At 41.0% G+C, this 18,646-nt stretch overlaps 2 protein-coding genes across 5 annotated transcripts in view; both read left to right on the top strand.

Moving 5' to 3' along the window:
• The window catches only part of LOC119917222 (cGMP-dependent protein kinase 1), an 84,123-nt gene extending 77,579 nt beyond the window's left edge, over window positions 1-6,544 (top strand). For all 4 annotated transcript variants that reach the window (XM_038737430.1, XM_038737429.1, XM_038737432.1 and 1 more), the window contains 9 exons: window positions 680-776; window positions 904-1,043; window positions 1,570-1,659; window positions 1,972-2,113; window positions 2,861-3,024; window positions 3,429-3,551; window positions 3,645-3,707; window positions 3,822-3,888; window positions 4,028-6,544. In XM_038737430.1, coding sequence (XP_038593358.1) covers window positions 680-776; window positions 904-1,043; window positions 1,570-1,659; window positions 1,972-2,113; window positions 2,861-3,024; window positions 3,429-3,551; window positions 3,645-3,707; window positions 3,822-3,888; window positions 4,028-4,126 — 985 coding nt within the window. In that variant the 3' untranslated portion in view covers window positions 4,127-6,544. The remainder of the gene's footprint in view (window positions 1-679; window positions 777-903; window positions 1,044-1,569; window positions 1,660-1,971; window positions 2,114-2,860; window positions 3,025-3,428; window positions 3,552-3,644; window positions 3,708-3,821; window positions 3,889-4,027) is intronic.
• Window positions 6,545-8,361: 1,817 nt separating this feature from the next.
• Window positions 8,362-10,379, top strand: LOC119917743 (dickkopf-related protein 1-like). Its single transcript, XM_038738183.1, has 4 exons — window positions 8,362-8,791; window positions 8,921-9,065; window positions 9,289-9,423; window positions 9,534-10,379. Exons 1-4 carry the CDS (start codon window positions 8,576-8,578, stop codon window positions 9,797-9,799), a joined length of 762 nt encoding a protein of 253 aa, XP_038594111.1. The 5' UTR covers window positions 8,362-8,575; the 3' UTR covers window positions 9,800-10,379.
• The last annotated feature ends 8,267 nt before the right edge of the window (window positions 10,380-18,646 follow it).

The following is an 18,646-nucleotide window of genomic DNA, read 5'->3' as shown; positions in this document are numbered from 1 at the left end:
TAAGATAAACTGACTTATCTGAACAAGTCTTCCTTATAGGGAAGGGATTTTTTGGATAAATGTCTGTAAATGGCATACAGCTGTACTGTCTGTGTGTGAGAAAAGACCTGACGTTGAGGCGATAGTATGTTCTGAGTGACCCAGAAAGGGCTGTCCAGGCTCAGATCTGTCCTAAGCCCACTGATCCAGAGACTGAGCTGATGAAACTCTGTCTGGATCAAACAATAACCAGAGAAGACATGGGGCATCTAGGGATAAGGGATGGACACGTGGAAACAGTCTCCACTGCCATCATTGGTGTGTTCTGCGGCAGAGCCAAGGCATGTCTTCAGAGCCAGCTGAGCAGTGAGCAGCTCGTGTGGCTCTATGTTCTTTCCCATCAAGAACGGGGCACACAATCTTGTCTGTGTTCAAAGAGAGGTCAACGTGGTGTGCCAGAGGACTAAACTCAAACACATCCTGTTCCCGTGTTCATATTTATACACACCACATCCTCAATAACATCCTTCATAGATTACTATGAGTTAAATCCTCTAAGATTTGCAAACAAATGAGCTAAAGGAAAGACGGATATTTTGTCTCAGGTTGTTGAAGGTGGATTATCTCTTCTTTCACCCTTCATCTCATCTCTAATCCTGTTCCCGTTCTGTCTTTTTTCTTGCTTTTCCCGGCACCACAGGTATGAAGCAGAGAATGCGTTTTTCTTCAATCTCAACCTAGCTGACTTCAACATCATCGACACCCTGGGAGTTGGTGGCTTTGGTCGTGTTGAGCTGGTAGGGGGCACTGCATTGTGACAGTAACATCCGTTTTGTTTTGTTTCTCACGGCTTTACAATTGCGCAGGTTAACGAGCAAGGCTGACCTTTTGTATTTGAATTTCTTTCTTTCTGTCTCACCGCAGGTTCAGCTGAAGAGTGATGAGAACAAAACCTTCGCCATGAAGATCCTGAAGAAGCGGCACATTGTTGACACAAGACAGCAGGAGCACATTCGTTCAGAGAAACTCATCATGCAGGAGGCCCATTCTGACTTCATTGTTAGGTGAAGAACAACTTCATTGAAAGGCAATATGAATAAACTACTGTATCACAAGGATCAGTACTTCATTACATCAGAGCCAGAAGGACATGATTACCAAAGTTTTCTTTAAAGAGCTTGCAGGTTCTTTGTCATGTTAATAAAAAAATGTCCTCCCATTTTTCTGTTTTCTTATCTGCGTATGCTGGAAAATCCTCCAAAGTCTTTTGACCCTCAAAGAAGCAACAGCAAATGAGTTTTTATTTTTGTGCTACACTATACAGTATATACAGTATACACATCCTATCAAATGATCTGGTTGTTGTTGCCTAAGCCACAAATCAATCAAAGTTTTCTTTCAATCATATATTGGATATGGTAAGTAGTATCAACAAAAATCTAAACTGAACAAATGGTTCGATTTCTGACCATATACTGTGTTTAGAAAAATAGATAACAGGCAGTTTGATCTAAAAATATTTCCTACACAACTGGGGAGGTTGTATTTGTGGTAATTAGATTCCAATGCAGTTTTTTCCTGTGTTTTCAGACTCTATAGAACATTCAAGGACAGCAAGTACCTCTACATGTTGATGGAAGCTTGTTTAGGAGGAGAGCTGTGGACCATTCTTCGAGACCGGTAAGATTTATTACTAGCTTAGCTGTGTATTATTTCTGTCAGTGGTACTACCACAACATGTAGAGAGTTGCGGTTACAGTAATAGTTCTAAAACCTGACTTTTCCCTACAAGGTTAGATAGGCATAGATATTTTTCTGGAACAAGCTTACTTTCTGTGTTTAACGCCTAATACAAAACTTTTATTGGAAATCTGCCAGGAAATCCTAACCATAGCGAACCTCCTGGTGTAAGAAATTACTATTTTGCTGGACTACTGCAGTTATCTACCACACAGTTCACAGTTCGGCTCTATTGTCCTGCTGTGCTTCTAGAGGTTCATTTGAGGACGCAACCACCAGGTTTTACACAGCTTGTGTGGTGGAGGCCTTCGCCTACCTACATTCCAAAGGAATCATCTACAGAGACCTCAAACCAGAGAACCTTATATTGGACCACAGGGGCTATGCCAAACTGGTAAGAGATCAATAAAACTTCTAAGTCGCAGTTTCTGCGAAATCTCATCTTTCCATGATGCTAGAATGAAGGATCAGTTGAAACTGTAATAATTGCCTCATGTTGGCTCTGAATAAAAGTTTAATTATAGTATAAAGAAAAGTAAAATTCACGGGGCGGCTGTGGCTCAGGAGGTAGAGCGGGTTGGGCCGTTAAGTCGGCGGTTCAATCCCTGGCTCCCCCTGGTTGCGTGTCGAAGTGTCCTTGGGCAAGATACTGAACCCCGATTTGCCCCTGGCGGCTGTTCCGCCAGTGTATGAATGAGTGTGAATGCTAGTTTCTGTTTGAGCACTTAGGCTCAGTGTATGAATGTGTATGACTGATGGTGAATGCAGATGTAGTGTAAAAGCGCTTTGAGTAGTCGAAAAGACTAGAAAGGTGCTATACAAGTACGGAGCATTTACATTTAAAATTAAGTATAACACTGTTGTGTGTTGTTTTATGGTACCACCAATCCCTTCTCTCCTTGTGGAGAACAGTTTGTAGCTTGTGGGAGAGCAGCAACCAGTTGCTCAACTCTTCCTATACATCATGTCGTAGTGAAAAACTGTAATATTGGAATAATGGCACAATTTCCAGCTTTGCCATCATTGTGCAATAGAATGAATATGATCTGATACAAATAAGTACTAAATTGATCTGAAATTAATTCATATTCTTCTTCAACTTCTTTTCTGACTGACAGAACAAAATCCTTCTTTCCCTCAGGTCGACTTTGGCTTTGCCAAGAAGATCGGGTTTGGGAAGAAAACGTGGACCTTCTGTGGGACACCGGAGTATGTAGCACCAGAGATCATTCTGAACAAGGGCCACGACATCTCAGCTGACTACTGGTCTCTAGGAATCCTCATGTTTGAGCTCTTAACTGGCAGGTACACACAAGCTTGGGCCTGTCCATACAACAAATATCTTAAGTGTTCCCTGTGATAGCATATAAGTACGAAAGCCCTGAGGGGCAAGTGATAAAAAACTGATGTTGACCCCTTTTCTAAGTCTGATCTAAATTGTTTTCTCTCCTGTTCATGATTTAAGAACAGGTAAAAAATGTTTTCCCGGGATAATCTTTCTAAGTTCCTTAAAAAAAACAGTTTGGGGGAAAAATGTAGCAGGGCTTCCGTATATATGGGACCATACACAACAAATGAAAAAGTATTTAGAAACTTTGGAGAGTTTTCTTCTTCGGTGCACAAGGACATAGTTGAATGTCCCTTGATTAAATTCTTGTATAGCAATGCATTTTCCACTCAAGACTAATATCTTTGCCTCTCTTTTGTAGCCCTCCATTCTCTGGCCCTGATCCTATGAAAACCTACAACATCATCCTGAGAGGCATCGACATGATTGAATTTCCAAAGAAGATTACCAAAAATGCTGCCAACCTAATCAAAAAGCTATGCAGGTGAGTGTTAGTGCTTCCAGCAGTTTAAACTCTTCATTGAAGTGGTCTGAATGCTGAATCATCATGTGTGTTATAATTTTTTTTCTGCTACAGGGATAATCCTTCTGAACGACTGGGAAACTTGAAAAATGGTGTCAAAGACATCCAAAAGCACAAGTAAGTATGTCTATAAATGAATATAACCCTCTTATTTATTCATTTCTCTCCACGGTATAATTGTGCAGTAAAACACAATTATGAAATTAAGAAGCCATGCTGTTTTTCCTTTAGATGGTTTGAGGGCTTTAACTGGGAGGGCTTGAAGAAGGGGACGTTGACGCCTCCTATTATCCCTAATGTAAGTGCACGCTTCTGATAGCCTTGCTCATTATAATTGTCTTTCTAGTTGCCCTTATGTAATCACTCTCACACTCCCAATCCATTTGTTGCCAGCTTGTTTAGTCTTTCTGTCAATTATTCTTCTGTCATTCTACCAGGTCACATCAGCAGTCGACACAAGTAACTTTGACAGCTTCCCAGAGGACAACGAGGACCCGCCTCCTGATGACAACTCCGGCTGGGACGTTGATTTTTGAAGCCCTCCTCTCCCCTTAAAACCAAAAGAAACTCTTCTTTTGTTGGCTTGGAGGCCATCTCGAGGACATGGCTGTGTTGTTAAAAAAACTGCTTTAAAAATGAATGAGAGGATATGGAAAAGAAGATAAACGAACGGATGGCACACCCTCTGGGTCACCAATATGCCTTTATTTCACTGTGGCTCTGGATCAAGCATTTATAATGGGACTGCTGTAGCACTTCTTCGATGTAGTCTTACACTCGGCTCTAAAGGAAAAGGCAAAGGAAGTGCAGGGATACACATATACACAACGCAACAATGGTTGATAATGGAGCCAGGTTTTCATGGTTAACGGAAAAATGTTTAGTGAGCGTATTCATTTTCTTGTGTTTTGGTTCGAGGATAAATACGAATGAAAATGGATGGATGGCTTAAAAAGAGAGGAGGCTGATGATTGATTCCCCCCCTCCCTGTATTTGTTTGTCCATAATATTTGGTGAAATATTTGCTGGACTTTGGGAGGGTATAAGATGTTACTGCAGTTGCTCCCTGGTTTTTAACATGCAGCTGCTTGCTGCACTCTCTGATACTTTCCAGAGATCTACTCCTTACAGTTTGCAAGTAAAACTGGTATCAAGTGCTCAAGACTAACCTGAATGTCACTGATTTTCTTATTTAACATCCATATGGCATACAGCATGTACGGTACATAAAGTATTTGAATTTACACAAATACAGCCGGGCTAAAATCAAATACTTGGTACACTTTATGTAAGATTAACCTACCTTGAAAAGCACAAACACTGTGCATTCAGTGGAAAGAGACACGACTCTTTAAGTGCCCTGCTTAAAATTTATTGATTCATACACCGACACACATGAAATGTCAGCTAGTATTTCCATGAAGTAACATGTCATTATGCACTTAAGACCATTAACTGAGAAAATCAGCAGTTATAGCTAATTTTTAAGCTTCAGTGGATGACGTCACACTCGTTTTCTGATCTTTAATATGCTTTTTATCACGCATATAAATGCTTCTCTACCTGCATACATTTTGTTTTTTAACCACCCAAATGCCTCGTCCTCTGTTCTCGCCTGTATAGATCTGACATAACTGTGAACATGGTTTCAATGTTTTTGGTGCTGTTATAAATTTTAATAAGCGATGGTGATATGACAGTACTGGTTATTGTTTTTGTATTATTTGTGCTTGATTTAAAATGTAAAATACTTAACTTCCTTCCTTAGAAAATTTGAGACTTGTTTCACTTTGTAAATTTGAGTGAAGATTAGTTTGATGTCCCTTGACACTGTTACATTGTGCTAAATGGTATTCTCTTTAAACAGGCTTAAATGTGTTAAGTTCATCTCTATAAATTAACTACTTCCTAATTTCTTTGGAGGCAAAATTGACCACATTCACATTATCTTAAGACTACCTTGACTTAACATCATCATAGGGAGGTTTTAGAATGTCTGCTAGAAACAGGCAGCGAAAGAAAAGAGGGAGATTATATTTTATGAAACTCACAACTTTGACCACTAGCGCCATGATCTCTCACGTCCTAAATTCAGAGCATAAAATCAGAAGAAATGTAAGTGCCTTAAATCAATGGCATTCAAAATTAACATCACAAGTCCTATTCGATGCTGCATGAACACATATACACCTCAAAAAACATATGTGTCCTCTTAAATGGCTGCTTCTCATCCTTTGTTATATCTAATAAATACATCAATCACTCTGGAAAGGGAATTTCTAGTCATTTGATGGCTGACAGAACTGTATGTGACACATTTCCTGCTTACCCCTTTGATTTATCAAACAGGAACCATTATTAAAACTGATAGCAATGTATCATACCTGAGATAACTGCAATGACATGCTTTTCTCTACATATGGTCTTATGAAGTCAATCACAACTGGTCTGAGATAAAGTGAATCATAAATCGGAGGGACCATCCATCATCAAATGTTTTTGTCATGAAATGTAAGCATTTAGCGATGGCAAGAATGATTTGCAGTTTTGCCACTGTTGACAATCCTTGACGGTATGATAGTACTGATCATAATACATTTAAATTCTCATTTTATTGTTTGGTTTGACTGAGCCAATGTTTTATCCCAGGAAGTCAAACAGATCAGAAATTTAAATTATATAAATCATTGGATAATGTTGATGGAGAGCTAAAGATGAGAAGAAATCTGTAGGCATACCATAAGTATTTTACTGTATTAAGAGCAGGTTATGTTTATCACAAAGCCTTATGTATGCCATCGCAAACCATTGGTTTTGAGTCTTATATTAATGCCTTCTGCGATGTTACCTGATATTTGCCTTGCGTTATATGTTGTTTCTTCTGCTGTAAATTGATTTTGCAGAGTGCCACCTGTAAGATTTTTAAAATTATAGAGTAAAAACCATACTTTTGAGTGGTGTTTGTCTCTTAATTATTCTGAAAAGCTCGGAATGATTGAAAGCTTGATTGTAGAGATTTTACAGCTTGCTCTAGTTGCCACAAGAGGGAGCTGCAGGTAAGACAGATCTCTCAACCCCACTGCCTCAGCTTGACGTGAAGTGGTTATGTTTGCCTGCGATCTAATAATCAGTCCACGAGTTAATGTTATCCACTTACTGGTAAGTGCAGATGATTCAGCTTCTCTGGTCTCTCTGTGTTATTCGCACAACAGGTCTGTTTGGGGGACCGGGGAACGGCTTCAGCCATAACAACAGGGTGACACCTCTGCGAGATCAAAGGGGATCAAAGTGCATCAAAGAAGCTCACCTTACCAGCACTGGCATTTAGTAAAGTGGAGATGAAAGCTCAACTTCAAAAGATATACAGCAATTCAAACGTGCAAAGTGCCACAGTGTGTATGGCACATCTCTGTGTCATACACACACAAACACACGCGTGCACGCATACACTTATCCTCACACTCATACATCGGCTAAGTGACCAGCAGATGACGTCCAAGTGCCAAGAAATGTTCATGGAGACTACAGAGACTTCAGGGCTCGTTTCCATCACGCACTTCAGCACCTGTAAGCTTTTCTTTCTTTCTTTTTAGAGCTTCGCTTGTTTCAGTCACTGCTCAACTGATCACTGCTTAATGCAATAAACAAATATTTGCTGTAAGTCGACTGTTTACTGTGGGGGGAATGTGAAGTCAAATACACACCTTTAAGACCTGATTTGAATATTTCAGAGTATCTTTTTTTTTTTTGGAAGGATGGGCATGTCTTGCAGTGGAGGAGCCCCAAAGGGTCAGAGAGCAGGGACAGATCAGAGTTGCCTTTAATCTCCAAGTGCCAGTCAAGCCTGAAAGCCCTCGCCACGGAAGTCCATTAATTCGGTAAACTTTTCACACCCCTTAATGGTCTGCATATCCTACACATTGATGTCTGCCACTGGTGTAATCAAGCACACTTTAGAGGATAATTGCCCCCCTTGCAATCAGAAGGATCAAATGAAGTAGTTAATCGACGCAAGTAACTTCAATCACTGTCTTCACACAGCCAAAGGGCATTTAGGCTACTTGAATGTCAAAGAAATGGGAATAATCACACAGCTATTTTTTTTATAAAGATGGAGGGGAAACAGAAAATCACACATTTTGAAGAATACTTGCAGGTTTTGTTACAGTTATAAAACTAAATAAGTTAAAAAGTAAAATGCGATGCAATATTCTGTAGCATATATTTGTTATTTTAGAGTGATTATATCTATACAAGTCATTTAAGACATGGTGAACTGTTGGCATCGATATTTTTTGGAAAAACAAAGGAATTCTGATCCTTTGAATAAGTTATCCACGGAACAAGAACAACAAAGTTTGTGAGTGTTTCATTGGAAAACAAGAAGTCACACCATAATATATTCTATCGATGTGGTGAGACTATCACAAATATGTTTGAAACAAAGCAGAATAAGGCGCAACAACTGGTGGACAGAAATGAAAACCACTTGTTTTAAGAAAAAATTATAATTGAAAAATAACAAATTATTTTCTTTATTCCTTTATTAAAATGTGATGTGATTTTATACTAAGGAGATTGTGTAAGCCCCGAGTGTGGATATATTTTATTTCCAGTGTGCATCACCGAGTGATGGGCACTCAGACAGACTTTGCAGGTCATTATCATTACACCAACATTGTGAAAGGCAGTCTTGTGCAGGGAGAATAGCCATTTCCGTACAGTGGGGCTCTCTTTGAAATTCCACCCCTCCGCCTTTGTTGTGCACAGCGAGGGGCGGGAAGACAAACAGGTCCACATGTATAAAGAGATCATCCCAGGACTGTGAGGCAAGAGGCTTCCGTGGCGAAACTCTGGAAACTTTGGGATTCAGGATTCAAGGCCGCTTTGGACTTTGTCACTCTTTTTTTCTCCAGCAAAACAGAAGGGATTCCCCCCTCCCCCCCACGTGTGTTTGCGACAGAGCAGAGTTTAAAGGGAGAATCATGCAGATACCGTCAGCGCATCGCTTCTTGGCTGTGTATCTCACGCTCTTTGGATACCTTGGGGACGTTTATATGGGGACAGTCCTGATGAACTCCAACGCCATCAAAAACTTGCCCGGTGCTTCGGGTAGCAAAGGCTATGACAGTGTCAGTCCGAGTCCGCGCACATCTCCCTCCGGTAGCATGGTACACAAATTACCCGTAGACACCTTGCAGGTAATTTCCGTGCGTAAAAGTCAATTTTGTGCGCCATGCCAAAAGTTGCGCTCATGTAAGTTTTACAAGTAATGTCTCAATACTTAAAATGACACGCTTTTTGTCTTTGTTTTTTTTAACAAACTATAGCAGTCAGGTGTTTGTATGGATGATGAAGACTGCGGAGGTGATGAATTCTGCAATGACGTACGAGGCGCCTGCCTGCCCTGCCGTAAGAGCCGGAAGCGTTGCGCACGGGACTCTATGTGTTGCGCTGGAACCCGCTGTAGCAATGGTGAGCAGAGGCGTCCAAACTGCCATAAATACTGACATTTATGCTTTACAAAGTTATTGATAATATTCTGATAGTTGGGAATAGTTTGCTGTAGTCATTGTCTGTCTTGCGTGTCTCTATGTTTACTGGTAACCATTCATTCAAGGGGTGGATGACTTAATATCCACTGTGATATATACAGACCCTAAATGTATTTCTTTCTTTTGTCCTTTGCCATTTCTAGGTGTTTGCCAAGCAAATGACATAGATGGTACAGATACATCCATCATCAATGGCTGGCACAAACACAACAACACCATGGAGCACCATGCCAAGAGGCCCCCCACTGCCAACGGCCATCAGCCTCATGCTGTTAAAGGTGAGTGTCCTGTTAAGAATCATCAATCTTTATTAGGTTCAAGTAACAACACAAGAAGTGTTCAGTGAGGTCTTTTTCATGTAACATATTTTTATCTCTCTCGTCTCCAGGCCAAGAGGGGGAGACTTGCCTGAGATCCGCAGACTGCACCGAGGGTCTGTGCTGTGCCAGACACTTCTGGTCTCGCATCTGTAAACCTGTGCTGACGGAGGGCCAGGTGTGTACCCGCCACCGCCGGAAAGGCACCCACGGCTTGGAGCTGTTCCAGCGCTGCGACTGCGGCGACGGCATGGCCTGCCGACCAGAGAAAGGAGAGCGAGACCACAGTGTCAGCAGGACTGCAGCCCGGAACCTACACACCTGTCAGAGACGCTGACACAAACGCATGGACACAAACAGAGACAGAGATACACACACCCAGCAGAAACCCGCAAATCAGTCACAGACACTGACACTTTTCAGCCTTGCATACACCTGAGATGCTGACATACACACACACAGAGACACCCAACACCTAAGACATTCTTTCCTGCCAAAGTTGCTGACACAAACAGCACCCGGAAGGATAGACATGATTCCTGGAAAAATGATACACCCAGAGGGATGCAGCAGTGCAAGACGGACTGATCCAATTCCTTGTCAACAGATGAGGAGTCAGAAGTTAGGAAGTCACATTTCAAGTCTTGGGAAGATCGATTAATGTCGTCGATAATGGCAGAGCTGTTTTGTTTCTCTTTTGATGGAACTTCAAGCCTCAGTTATTGCAGTAAATTACTGTATTGTAAATATTATCTTGGAGGCAGCACTTAACTGAGTTATTGATTCTGTCAACACCAGTATTATGACATGGTGCTGCATGCTTTGTAAATTTTGTTATATATATTGTTTTATAAGAAAATGTTATATATAGAAAGTTGAATATATTTGTTTTTATTAAACAATACTCTTAACTTTTTGTCTGACCTACTGTGTTGTTAAAAAAAACAAAAGAAATGTCTTGGTTTCACTCAATCTGTTTCAAACAGAAATTATCCTGCAGCAGATAAGATCTAAACCAGTTAGTCCAAATATTAACACATTGGTACGGGTGGGAAATGTTTCTGGCTAATTAACAAGCAGCCAATTCTGGAAAGCAATTTATTTGAACAATCAGTCAGTGGTGTTTAACCCATTTTTCACATGGGCTGAGTGGTTGAGGCTGGATGGATGGTTTAAATGTTTGGCCCAGATATGCTTCTCAAACTCATTACGCACAATTGCTGAAATGTGTGCAGGCACACACACACAACAAACATACAACTTTAATGAGTCATTATTGGAACCCCAACAGGCCTCATCCTGCTGTGGAGTCAGAGGATGGTCTATCAGGGCTATGTCATCAGACAAACATTAAAAACAGGACAGGATGCTGCTGTAAAAATGAAAACTGCAAAGAGTTAATAACAAAGTATATGTGTCCTGGGAAGTGTTTGCCACCTAACCTCTTTGGTGTTGCTGGCTATAGTTTCTAATTAAAACTTCTCTGCCTTCATCTGCAACAGAGCAGATAGCTAGCTATCCAAACTAAAGCCTCTAATTACTTCATCTTACTCAATCTACACAAGGATTCATGAGCTAAGGTGCTCTGCAGCAATTTTTGTGATGCAACAACAACAAAAAAATCTGTCCAATTGCACAGCACATCCCATTTCCTGGCTGTTGTGCAATGGATGTGCTGTAATGTGTAGGTCATGAATCCACCCAAATACACCTTGGTGCCTGTAATTAGACGTTTTTAGATTAGAAGATAGTAAGGAAATTACTGTACTTTCTGCTTGATTCTCGTGTTAGATCAAAAGGAGCACAAGACACTCTTGATATCTGACCGAGCAAGACAACCTCTTCATCTGTTAACATCCATAGACATTCATTTGCAGGTGAGGTTAACTCTGACTGTCATTAATGATCAGTGGGGAAAAGTAACCAAGGTCATTTACTCAAGTGCTGTACTTAAGTATAATTCAGAGGTACTTGTACGTCACTACATTTCAGACAGAAACATTGTACTTTTTACTCTTTTTGCTATCACTTAAATATGATAAAGAAAGATTAAAGACTTAAAGATTTTTAAAAAGCAATAATGAGCTGTTTGCATGTTAATGCACCAGTAATAATAACACAATAGGATAAAATATAAAAATATAACACTGTCCGGAGTCATTCTGCCTGCATAATGACTATGATACTTAAAATACCAGTACAAAACTTTATTATACTTAAAACTATTTGGATGCAGGACTTTTACTTAAAAGTGTAGGCAGTTTATTTCAGAAGCATTATTTTGTTATATTTGTTAAAATTATCTTTACATCCTGACAGCAATCAATAAATCTAATGCTTTGGCACCAAAAATGAAACAAATCCTGTTTCTGTGGTGGTTGCAGGACTATAATAAACATGGTCAATTATTTCATTTGGTTTGTGCAAACTCTGCTTGTGCACTCACTGTGCATGAAATTGTGTTTTGGGGGAGCGGCTTTGGAGGGAGGGATACTTTCAAAATCTACCTTTCTGTTGCAAGTTTTCCAACATTGCCTACCATAGTTTCAAGTAAAGAATGTGAATACTTATTCCACCACTGTTGAGGTTAGATGTATTGACCATCAAGCAGGCAGACAGACAGAGAGACACACTCCATTTAAACAATTTAGTGTCCATTCTCAGAGTAATTAAGAGTAATGGGAGCATTGTCAGCAGTACAATATAACATGCATGCTCAGCCAAGTCATGTTTGTGGGGGAATCTGCGTGTGTGTGTGTGTGTATGAGCCTGTCATCATTACTCCAACCACAGAATAACACAGGCCACAGGCATGTGCCCTAACTCAAGGAAGGCCAGAGTGTGTGTGTGTGTGTGTGTGTGTGTGTGTGTCACTCATGCAGCTACGGTACATTTAGGGAAATATAGAGAAACAACAGCAACAGCATCTACGACAACAGACGCACAACATCACGTCCCCACATGCCACCTTGCAGCTATTACACATATACAAACACATTTACACATGTCCACACACGTACACGTGAATCTTGGGGTGTGATAGGTTTGGAGTAACAGCATACTCACCCACACAATGGCATCCAAACCAACACCATTTGGTGTTGTCATACCACAAGAATGAATCAGCATTTCCACTGGCATGTGTTTTCATGCTACTGTACACTTCCAAAAACTGGAAACATGTAACTAAAGCAAATGTGTATCTTAACACCAAATAAGTAAATACTGACATGCACATGTGAAGTCTGTCAGATGTCATTCCGCTATAAAACACATCAGATTCTGATCTAGCTGTGCTGATATTCATCAAGTAAAGTCTATAATGATGACCCCTAATGAGCTATAAAACAGAACTTCATACCTCTTTCTTAAAATCTGCTGTTATAATAAAGCATTTCTCTGCTTGAGTATCTGCCATTGTTATTCTAACATCGCAGCCAAACACCCTTGACAGACATCCCTGAGTTAACAAAGTCATGAGTGAACCATCAAGAGATGAAAGGGGTAAAGAATCGAGGCAGTGTACAAAGAGGCAATGCATGTTATTTTGTCAGATGAAAGCAATGGCATACTTCTGGAAAGAGCATTTGGATCAAAACCAAGCTCTTATGTAAACAACATTTCACAGGGAGGTGTCAAACTTCTGGGTGCTGGCCCTGATCACTTCATAAAAGAAGCATAATGCTCACTATTCATCTTTGTGGGATGACAATCTGCCTGATTGAGCAATAAGGGGAAATCTCCCTTTCCTTGGGAAATAATAATGAAACAAAGGACAACTCATTCAACACAATGCGTTGAGTGTGTGATTGCAGGTGGAGAACAGGTTGGCTTAACTTCTGGGTGATGTCAACACAACAGGGGAAACAAGGGTTTTCACAGAGCAAGGTGATGACGTAATGTGTTTTGATTGGGTCTCGTGTTACATTCCAGGTAATTAACCAGCAACAATTGGGGAATTGAGAAATTTGTTTATTTGCTTTCTTGCGGCAAAAGATTAATTCCATTCTTGTGCCTGCCCAATTTATACAAAGCTAATAGCTAGCAGCACATTAGCATAGCTTCGCATAATGACTCAGCTAGCCTGGTTCTGTTTTACGGTAACAAAGTATTCATGCCAGCACATATGAAGCTCACTAATAAACAATTTATATCTTGGGTTATGTTTTGGACTATTATAACCTTGGAACTTCATGGTGACAGCACACTTGTTTTTTTTCAGTGATCAAACAAACAAGAAATACTGCTATTTGCTAATTAGTGAACAGTTTAGAGACAGTGGTAGGCAGATTTGTTAACTTCTGCCAGAGCCAGGCTGGCTGTTTCCAGCCTTTATGCTAAGCAAAGCTAGCCAACTGCTGTCCGTAGCCTCTTCTAACTCAGACTGTTAAACCTTTCATTTAAAATTTCAGCAGGATGCTTGTGAAGCATTTACACTTAATCAGAGAACTGTGCGTGGGGCTTTCCATGTGGTGACCACAGGGCCAGACCCGTCTGTCCCTGCTATCCCAGGGATAGAGCCGTGACACTGGGTTAGCTCACCAGGGAAGGATCATGAATGACTGGTTTGATCCATCCTGGTGTTCCCTCCATCTGCAGCTGACACCTCCTCTGTGGTCTCAGGTCCCTCTCGGATGACATCATACCACATTTGAGTCTCTGTTTACCACATGAAGGAAGCTTAAATGCTCTGACTTCAACTGTAAACGCCTATGGTCAGTTAAGTGTGTTGAGCTAAAACAGAAACAAGCGGTGGTATTATGTTGTTTAAGCTGCCTGTTACAGTAACACCGTGTATGGAAGCCCAAGGAAAGAGATATGTGACCACAATACGCTGTGTTTTTCTATGCTCTGTTACCCTCAGGACTCATGTTTCTTTCACAGCCAGTGGTGGCAGGACATAAGGACCATGTAGGCACTTGAGTTCATCCTCCACCACCTGTGTCCTTCAGGTGGATTCCCTCGCTCTCTCCAGTCCCTCCTTGTGCTACATATCCTGGTGCTTACACAGCTGTGGCCAATTCAGTGCAAACAAACAATCTGCCCCTTGTTTATACAAATAATATCCCAATATGCACTGTCTGCCCGCTCTGCCAGACAAGCAGGGACCGAACAGATGCACCAGGGAGTGGGGAGTTACAGCTGGGGATAAAAATGCCTACTCTTCATTATGGTTGGTCCACAAGCTTGCTGCTGGCGGCCTGGGGCTGGGGCTAGGTCTAGGAGAAGGGCCAGAGCTGGCTCAGTTCCTGGCTGCTATGTTAAGTCTACCTCAGCCACAACCACATTGCGCAAAGCTGCTTCACACATATAATTTACTCATTATTAAGTTTTTCGAAAGAAGTCAAAAAAATATATTGCACAGAGGGATTTGGTGGGAAACTAACACGTACTGAGTCGCTGTTCAGTAAAAAAAATAAAGTTATATCCCGTTATGTAACATTGAAAGATGGCAGGCTTATGGAGTCACAGTCAATTAGCCCAGCTGATTGAATAGAGGTGACCGCAGAAACCTTATAGCAGTGGTTCTCAAAGTGGGGTCTGGGGACCCCCAGGGGTTCTTGAGAGGGTCCCAGGGGGGCCCAGCAAAGAAGTGAATTATTTATTTTCACGATATTTCAATCCATGAGTAACTATTTTGGTCATGGGTTTCATACACTTTTTTGTAATAAAACATGTAAAAGCGAAAACCCTATCAGATAGGGGTCCGTGGTCTATATTGTGTCAGGTTAGAGGTCCTTGATGTGAAAAGGTTTGAGAACCACTGCCTTATAATACTGAGGAGAGACAGTTTAGCCAATGATTGGCAAATTCTAGTATGAGTACATGCCATCAGTAGGCATTGCTGGTTACCATACCTAATCCAGTATGCTCACAGCAAACAGACTACTTTTTATTAGGGGCAAGAAGTATGTGTCTCTGAGCCCTCAGTTCATTTTATAAAACATGCTCAAAAGGAGATGAGTGCCTGTCTGAGACATGGGTGAATATCCCTGTGCTCATGCATGAGCATCAAAAGTCCTGAGTGTTGTGAAATGGCATACCTTTACTCAACAGAAAAGCATCCTAGCAGACAATGGCACAGAAATGTCCCCAGTGGTTCAACCATTGTCCCATTAATAAACATCAGGCCTTAATCACTGCTTTTTTGCCACTTGCCACCTCCTTTCATGCTACTCGACCCCCGATCCATCTCTTCTACTTCATCACCCAAACTCTTTAATGTCCCTGCTTGTTTTCTGTCCTTTCAAAAACACTGTCTTTAACCCCACAAAGAAAATGGCTGATGCACAATCTCATTTGTGTATAGGGACTTTGCAAAGGTGGAGTCTTTGGTAATAGAATGAAAAGGAGGAGGTCGGGGCTTTGATCTCTCTGGGGGGCAAATGGATTGGATTGTCTTGCCCCTGCTGGTGGGGCTAAGCTGGGGACAGTGTGGGTCCCAGGGGGTCATATCAAAGGTAGTTATCTTCAGAGGGTCTTCTCAGTGGCATATTAGTACACTATCTAAATGTTGATTTGTTCACACCAGCATCTGAGGAGCCCTAAATGAACTGACAAAAGGAAACACCCAGTGAATGTAAATGAGTGGTCAAGTTCAGCTCTTACTCCAAATGTGTGTACAGCTCTTCCCCTCCTCACTGCCAGCGTTTAATATTAAACCTGTCCTGAGATGGACAGGTTTAATAGCTGCCTGTTAACTGTTGGTGTTAATTTCAAACAGCCAGATTTCCACAGATTACATCCAGACTAAAATTTGCTTTATTTCCTTATCTACTCCCTGGTTCTTTCACTCACAGGACCAGAAATTAATAGCGCAGCATGCATATTGTTGTGTTATGTTGTGGGTAAGGGGATGATTAGGAACACCCTATAGGCTTAGCAAACAGCCATGTTGAGGTTACTGACTGTGTGTGTGTTCCTCCATTGTGGGTGGGAAACATCATATTACTGTCACTCTCACAGCTGACATTTAGAAAAAGGTATAAATCACACACACACACACACACACACACACACACTCCAGTGCCTACTGTCAACCACCGCATAGAGACAAAGAATTAGGTTTATAGTGCATGACATCTTTCCCCCTAATTTCATAAACTGTGGACATCGTAAGGATCCGTTCACAGATACCCCTGCTGGTACAAACCACTAACTATACATGCTGCATTTAACATCATCCTAAAGCCGCAGGTCTCACATTAGGGAAAAGAATAGGTGGGTATTTTTTGGATTGAAGGAAAGGAAAAAGGAACAATTCAAAAAATTTCTTTACAGTTGAGTGACTCAAGATTTAATCATAATGTGAATGCCAAGAGCTCTCAGTCTGCAGTGTTCCTGTTCACCAGTAATACAGGAATCCAGGGATATATTTCCATATTTCTTATTTCAAAGGATACCAGGCTTATGAGAGTGAAATCTCAGCAATACCCATTAAAGAGGGAAAATTAGACTCCTTGCTTTGGTGTCACAGTTGGCCATTCTTTATGTGTGAGGCCAAAATATGGGATTGCAAATAAGCATCTCTATTTTTAGGGACTGTTAAACCAGTAGCACCCATCTGGGTTATTCCATATCATTAGAAACAGCTTCAGAGATGAACAAATTCTTATGGCACTCAAATATAAGTGTGGTCTTCAAGCCTATAGTACCATGAAATCTAAGCCAAGCCTAAAACCTCCCTCCATCCGTGGTGTTATTTTTGAATCTCTACTGAAATTTGGGTTGACACGTTGATTGAAAATGCCAACTACTTTGGTTATCTTGCGCCATCGAATGTTAAACTCAGCACATTCCCAAGGGGCTTGAATCACGCTCAGAAGCCTCAGTCTAACCCCCTGTTACTGAAATGTACATTTCAGCCCTTCTCTATACTCAGTCATTAACGTGCTAGCTGTTTTTTAGGCTCTTTGCCCTGTGTCTGGCTGTTGGTAAATATTTGCTAGACTGAGATTGCATTCCGAATTGGTACTCCAATGTCTCCTTTGAATAATAGTTGTTGTGAAAGCATCTATTGTCTCATTTAAAGTGACCACATAGTGTATTTTGGTGATGTCGGCAAGGGTTGGCTTCTCTACAGCTCTAATTAGCATTCCTTCCAGATAAAACAATGATCACTTGAATTCGACTGAGCTCAGTTTGCAGGAAGTGATCTAAAGAGCTGATAGGAACCCGTGATTACCAAGCAACTAACTCCAGTCCTCCATGCATATTGTTTTAATTCACCATCACCCCCCCACCCCCATTTTGTCCCATCACTAATCTTGCCGTAAGTTATCTTCAAACTACCGCTTTTCCCTGCGGCCACAGACCTTATCATTTATTGATTATGTCTCTTAGATTAAAGGACCTGCTTTTATTTCCACAAGAATGTGCCCTGCTCTTTGTGTCCATATGGAAGCATTTGCCGGACAGATGTGTTGTTTTCCCCTCTAGAAAAAGTCCCAATGGTCAGAAAGGGATTCACAGGGACTTGGTAAGTAATGGCGCTGTTGATATCCAATTGTTGCTCTCTTTGAAATCCAACTCCCTGGTGATCTGCATTTGACCATTAACGAGAGAGCAATGAATAATATGCATGGAAAAATAACAACATGTGAAAAAAGTCTTACCGGCTTTACAGCAAGTCATCTTAATTCCTCCAGACAATTCAGGGTTGTCAAATGGCTGCATAATACTACCCCAAACCCCCTCAAGCCTCCCAGACTTAATTCCATGTGCTGAGAAGCCGAATTGCCTGAATGTGGGTTACACACAAATGATGGACATTTTGTCTTGAGGTAAGTACTAATATGCCACTGTTGTTGCCCAGGCTGCCTGTATCTGGGTTTTGGTTTAAATGTTGGGTTTACTCTCCCTGGGCTGTGTGGTTTGCAGCAGCTTAATCACAAAGCCACAAGCATCTCAGCCATTTTGATAGGAGCCAAAGTGGGAAGGCTTCATGTAACACTGTTTTTGCTAGCGCTACATATAGTAGCCTTTTCTGCAGAGTCAGCAGGGCAGCGAAATTGAAATAGTTCATGTTGACAAATTGAAAATGTGCAAATAAAATGAAAATAAACTCTGAGGCAGTTATGGACTGTAAAATGTTATGGATTGTAAATCTAATGAGCAAGAGCTAAGGTTTACTTGTGCAGAAATGGAAAGAACATTTCAAATAAAGGTCAGTGATTTTGCTGCG

This window comes from Micropterus salmoides, unplaced genomic scaffold (assembly GCF_014851395.1).
Source record: "Micropterus salmoides isolate LMB-PRFRI ecotype aquatic unplaced genomic scaffold, ASM1485139v1 Ms_hic_scaffold_22, whole genome shotgun sequence".
NCBI classification, from domain to species: Eukaryota; Metazoa; Chordata; class Actinopteri; order Centrarchiformes; family Centrarchidae; genus Micropterus; species Micropterus salmoides.
Note: the sequence above shows the minus strand (reverse complement) of the source record. Positions and strands in the feature narration are given on the sequence as shown.